This window comes from Curcuma longa, chromosome 16, assembly GCF_044706935.1.
Source record: "Curcuma longa cultivar G26 ecotype Majalengka, Jawa Barat chromosome 16, ITB_CL_G26_1.1, whole genome shotgun sequence".
NCBI classification, from domain to species: Eukaryota; Viridiplantae; Streptophyta; class Magnoliopsida; order Zingiberales; family Zingiberaceae; genus Curcuma; species Curcuma longa.
Genome location: NC_133876.1, coordinates 8,791,795 through 8,797,960, shown reverse-complemented (window position 1 = coordinate 8,797,960; position 6,166 = coordinate 8,791,795). Strand labels below are relative to the sequence as shown.

The window sequence follows — 6,166 nt, the reverse complement described above, 5'->3', positions numbered from 1 at the left end:
AAATCCTAGGTTTTTTAGCTTTGAAAGTGATTTCTCCACGCACCCATAAATTTATATCTTAAACATGCCCCTAGGATTTTCTAGTTTTGGAAATGATTTCTTTACATATTTATATATCTCAATTAACCCTGTACATCTGATAACATTGTATACAAGGAATGTGACCCATCCCGTACATCTGATAACATTGTATACAAGGAATGTGACCCATCTGATAGAGAAAATCGATAGCTTAGTCAGAAAGAGACCAACCACAGAAGTAATTGAATCATAGTTAGGTTAGGTTGTCCGGTCATTCGCAGTGAAATCTTCCTGTTCGCTATATCAGATAAAGACATAGATAAGCAGTTAATGACCCAACTCCTGCCAATCGAGTCGGTCTAGCTATCACCTACTATCATCTCCGGAAAAAGAGTTAAAGAAGCAACACCTAAAAAAAGAAAGCTCTAGTGAAATCATCAAGCTTCCGGGTTCGGCGGCGGCGGCGGCCTGGGCAGCGCTGAAGGCGTCAGTGAGGGCGTAGCGGAGGGCGGTGGCGGCGATGGTGCAGCGGCCGATACGACGACCGCGGTTGCGGCCGCGACCGGGGGGGGGGGGGGTGGTGGATGGGGGGGGGGTGCAAAGCCAGGGTTGGCGGTTGGAGCAGCGGGGGCGACGGGGCTGGAACGGCAGCGGCTACGGCGGTGGCAGCGGAAGCGGCGGGCGGCGTGGGAACCGGCGATGCCGATGGCGGCGAGCGGCAGCAGCTATATCGATGGAGGCGGTTCCAGGCGGTTCCAGCGGCGGATTTAGCAGCAGTGGCGTTGTCGCCGGCTTTGACAGCAACAACGACAGCAGTCATGGCGGTGACCATCGCCGTCATGGCTTCGTCCCTCATTGAGCTAGACCTAGAAAGGAAATGCAAAACTTCTTTGAGGTGGGCGACGTGTTGTTCAAACTTCTTTGATTTACATCGCTTTGGTTTAGGAACTCTTTTTGTTTTTCCTATCTGGTTTTTGCTGGAGGTATTATAAATGCGAAGAACTCTTTTTGCATTTCCTTTCTAGGTCTAGCTCAATGAGTGACGAAGCCATGACGGCGATGGTCACCGCCATGACTGCTGTCGTTGTTGCTGTTAAAGCCGGCGACAACGCCACTGCTGCTAAATCCGCCGCCGAAGTCGTCGCAGCCGCCGAAGTCGTCGCCCGCCGAAGTCGTCGCAGCCGCCGCTGGAACCGCCTCCATCGAAATAGCTGCTGCCGCCCTCGCCGCCATCGGCATCGCCGGTTCCCACGCCGCCGCCGCCGGCGCCGCCCACCGTCTCCGCCGCCGCTGCTGCTGCCGTTCCAGCCGCCGTCGCCCCCGCTGCTCCAGCCGCCAACCCTGGCTTTGCCCCCCCCATCCACCACCCCCCCCCCCCCCCCCCCCGTCGCGGCCGCGGCCGTGGCCGTATCGGCCGCGGCACCATCGCTGCCACCGCCCTCCGCTACGCCCTTACTGACGCCTTCAGCGCTGCCCAGGCGCCGCCGCCGCCACCGAACCCGGAAGCTTGATGATTTCACTAGAGCTTTCTTTTTATAGGTGTTGCTTCTTTAGCTCTTTTTCCGGAGATGATAGTAGGTGATAGCTAGACCGACTCGATTGGCAGGAGTTGGGTCATTAACTCTATTCTATGTCTTTATCTAATATAGCGAACAGGAAGATTTCACTGCGAATGACCGGACAACCTAACCTAACTATGATTCAATTACTTCTGTGGTTGGTCTCTTTCTGACTAAGCTATCGATTTTCTCTATCAGATGGGTCACATTCCTTGTATACAATGTTATCAGATGTACGGGGTGGGTCACATTCCTTGTATACAATGTTATCAGATGTACAGGGTTAATTGAGATATATAAATATGTAGAGAAATCATTTTCAAAACTAGAAAATCCTAGAGGCATGTTTAAGATATAGCACCAATTAAAGCACCAAGAATAGAAATAAGGAGTGATGTTGGAATAGAAGAAATTAAGATATATCTGAAATAAGGGTCACATTCCTTGTATACAATGTTATCAGATGTACAGGCTTATCGGTTATATGTGATATATAAATTTATGGGTATTCCAGAAATCACTTTCAAAGCTAAAAAACCTAGGATTTTAGCTTTAATTGGTGCTATATCTTAAACATGCCCCTAGGATTTTCTAGTTTTGGAAATGATTTCTCTACATATTTATATATCTCAATTAACCCTGTACATCTGATAACATTGTATACAAGGAATGTGACCCACCCCGTACATCTGATAACATTGTATACAAGGAATGTGACCCATCTGATAGAGAAAATCGATAGCTTAGTCAGAAAGAGACCAACCACAGAAGTAATTGAATCATAGTTAGGTTAGGTTGTTCGGTTATTCGCAGTGAAATCTTCCTGTTCGCTATATCAGATAAAGACATAGAATAGAGTTAATGACCCAACTCCTGCCAATCGAGTCGGTCTAGCTATCACCTACTATCATCTCCGGAAAAAGAGCTAAAGAAGCAACACCTAAAAAAAGAAAGCTCTAGTGAAATCATCAAGCTTCCGGGTTCGGCGGCGGCGCGCCGGGCAGCGCAAGGCGTCAGTGAGGGCGTAGCGGAGGGCGGTGGCGGCGATGGTGCCGCGGCCGATACGACCGCGGCCGCGGTTGCGGCCGCGACGGGGGGGGGGGTGGTGGATGGGGGGGGGGGGCAAAGCCAGGGTTGGCGGCTGGAGCAGCAGGGGCTGGAACGGCAGCGGCGGAGACGGTGGCAGCGGAGGCGGCGGCGGCGTGGGAACCGGCGATGCCGATGGCGGCGAGGGCGGCAGCAGCTATATCGATGGAGGCGGTTCCAGCGACGGCTTCGGCGGCGGATTTAGCAGCAGTGGCGTTGTCGCCGGCTTTGACAGCAACAACGACAGCAGTCATGGCGGTGACCATCGCCGTCACGGCTTCGTCACTCATTGAGCTAGACCTAGAAAGGAAATGCAAACTTCTTTGAGGTGGGCGACGTGTTGTTCAAACTTCTTTGATTTACATCGCTTTGATTTAGGAACTCTTTTTGTTTTTCCTATCTGGTTTTTGCTGGAGGTATTATAAATGCGAAGAACTCTTTTTGCATTTCCTTTCTAGGTCTAGCTCAATGAGTGACGAAGCCATGACGGCGATGGTCGCCGCCATGACTGCTGTCGTTGTTGCTGTCAAAGCCGGCGACAACACCACTGCTGCTAAATCCGCCGCCGAAGCCGTCGCAGCCGCCGCTGGAACCGCCTCCATCGATATAGCTGCTGCCGCCCTCGCCGCCATCGGCATCGCCGGTTCCCACGCCGCCGCCGCTGCCACCGTCTCCGTCTCCGCAGCGCTGCCGTTCCAGCCGCCGCCGCCCCCGCTGCTCCAGCCGCCAACCCTGGCTTTGCCCCCCCCCCCCCCATCCACCACCCCCCCCCCCGTCGCGGCCGCAACCGTGGTCGTGGCGTATCGGCCGCGGCACCATCGCTGCCACCACCCTCCCTACGCCCTCACTGACGCCTTCGCGCTGCCCAGGCGCCGCCGCCGCCACCGAACCCGGAAGCTTGATGATTTCACTAGAGCTTTCTTTAGGTGTTGCTTCTTTAGCTCTTTTCCGGAGATGATAGTAGGTGATAGCTAGACCGACTCGATTGGCAAGAGTTGGGTCATTAACTCTATTCTATGTCTTTATCTGATATAGCGAACAGGAAGATTTCACTGCGAATGACTGAACAACCTATCCTAACTATGATTCAATTACTTCTGTGGCTGGTCTCTCTCTGACTAAGCTATCGATTTTCTCTATCAGATGGGTCACATTCCTTGTATACAATGTTATCAGATGTACGGGGTGGGTCACATTCCTTGTATACAATGTTATCAGATGTACAGGGTTAATTGAGATATATAAATATGTAGAGAAATCATTTCCAAAACTAGAAAATCCTAGAGGCATGTTTAAGATATAGCACCAATTAAAGCTAAAATCCTAAGGTTTTTTGGCTAAATTGAAAGTGATTTCTCCATTTCAGCACCCATAAATTTATATAATCACATATAACCAATAAGTCTGTACATCTGATAACACATTCCTTGTATACAATGGAATGTGACCCAATGTTATCAGATGTACAGATATATCTTATTTCTTCTATTCCAACATCACTCCTTATTTCTATTCTTGGTGCTTTAATTGGTGCTATATCTTAAACATGCCTCTAGGATTTTCTAGTTTTGGAAATGATTTCTCTACATATTTATATATCTCAATTAACCCTGTACATCTGATAACATTGTATACAAGGAATGTGACCCACCCCGTACATCTGATAACATTGTATACAAGGAATGTGACCCATCTGATAGAGAAAATCGATAGCTTAGTCAGAGAGAGACCAACCACAGAAGTAATTGAATCATAGTTAGGTTAGGTTGTTCGGTCATTCGCAGTGAAATCTTCCTGTTCGCTATATTAGATAAAGACATAGAATAGAGTTAATGACCCAACTCCTTCCAATCGAGTCGGTCTAGCTATCACCTACTATCATCTCCGGAAAAAGAGCTAAAGAAGCAACACCTATAAAAAGAAAGCTCTAGTGAAATCATCAAGCTTCCGGGTTCGGTGGCGGCGGCGCCTGGGCAGCGCTGAAGGCGTCAGTAAGGGCGAGGGCGGTGGCGGCGATGGTGCCGCGGCCGATACGGCCACGACCGCGGTTGCGGCCGCGACGGGGGGGGGGGGGGGGGTGGATGATGGGGGGGGGGGCAAAGCCAGGGTTGGCGGCTGGAGCAGCGGCGGCTGCGGCGGAGACGGCAGCGGCGGAGACGGCGGCGGCGTGGGAACCGGCGATACCGATGGCGGCGAGGGCGGCAGCAGCTATATCGATGGAGGCGGTTCCAGCGGTGGCTGCGACGGCTTCGGCGGCGGATTTAGCAGCAGTGGCGTTGTCGCCGGCTTTGATAGCAACAACGACAGCAGTTATGGCGGTGACCATCGCCGTCATGGCTTCGTCACTCATTGAGCTAGACCTAGAAAGGAAATGCAAAAAGAGTTCTTCGCATTTATAATACCTCCAGCAAAAACCAGATAGGAAAAACAAAAAGAGTTTCTAAACCAAAGCGATGTAAATCAAAGAAGTTTGAACAACACGTCGCCCACCTCAAAGAAGTTTGCATTTCCTTTCTAGGTCTAGCTCAATGAGTGACGAAGCCGTGACGGCGATGGTCACCGCCATGACTGCTGTCGTTGTTGCTGTCAAAGCCGGCGACAACGCCACTGCTGCTAAATCCGCCGCCGAAGCCGTCGCAGCCGAACCGCCACCATCGCCTCCATATAGCTGCTGCCGCCCTCGCCGCCATCGGCATCGCCGGTTCCCACGCCGCCTCCGCTGCCACCGTCTCCGCCGCTGCCGTTCCAGCCGCCCCCGCTGCTCCAGCCGCCAACCCTGGCTTTGCCCCCCCCCCCCCCATCCACCCCCCCCCCCCGTCGCGGCCGCAACCGCGGTCGTGGTCGTATCGGCCGCGGCACCATCGCCGCCACCGCCCTCACGCCCTCACTGACGCCTTCAGCGCTGCCCAGGCGGCGCCGTCGCCGCCACCGAACCCGGAAGCTTGATGATTTCACTAGAGCTTTCTTTTTTTAGGTGTTGCTTCTTTAGCTCTTTTCCGGAGATGATAGTAGGTGATAGCTAGACCGACTCGATTGGAAGGAGTTGGGTCATTAACTCTATTCTATGTCTTTATCTGATATAGCGAACAGGAAGATTTCACTGCGAATGACCGAACAACCTAACCTAACTATGATTCAATTACTTCTGTGGTTGGTCTCTCTCTGACTAAGCTATCGATTTTCTCTATCAGATGGGTCACATTCCTTGTATACAATGTTATCAGATGTACGGGGTGGGTCACAATCCTTGTATACAATGTTATCAGATGTACAGGGTTAATTGAGATATATAAATATGTAGAGAAATCATTTCCAAAACTAGAAAATCCTAGAGGCATGTTTAAGATATAGCACCAATTAAAGCTAAAATCCTAGGTTTTTTAGCTTTGAAAGTGATTTCTCCACGCACCCATAAATTTATATATCACATATAATCGATAAGCCTGTACATCTGATAACATTGTATGCAAGGAATGTGACCCTTATTTCAGATATATCTT

General features: G+C 50.9%; 1 protein-coding gene across 1 annotated transcript in view; it reads right to left on the bottom strand.

The window, feature by feature from the left end:
* The window catches only part of LOC141847010 (E3 ubiquitin-protein ligase MIEL1-like), a 4,793-nt gene extending 3,931 nt beyond the window's left edge, over window positions 1-862 (bottom strand). The window contains exons 1-2 of the mRNA XM_074735009.1: window positions 668-862; window positions 154-211 (exon numbers count right to left, since the gene is read on the bottom strand). Of these exons, the coding sequence (XP_074591110.1) occupies window positions 154-211; window positions 668-862 (253 nt within the window). The remainder of the gene's footprint in view (window positions 1-153; window positions 212-667) is intronic.
* Between the last annotated feature and the right edge of the window lie 5,304 nt (window positions 863-6,166).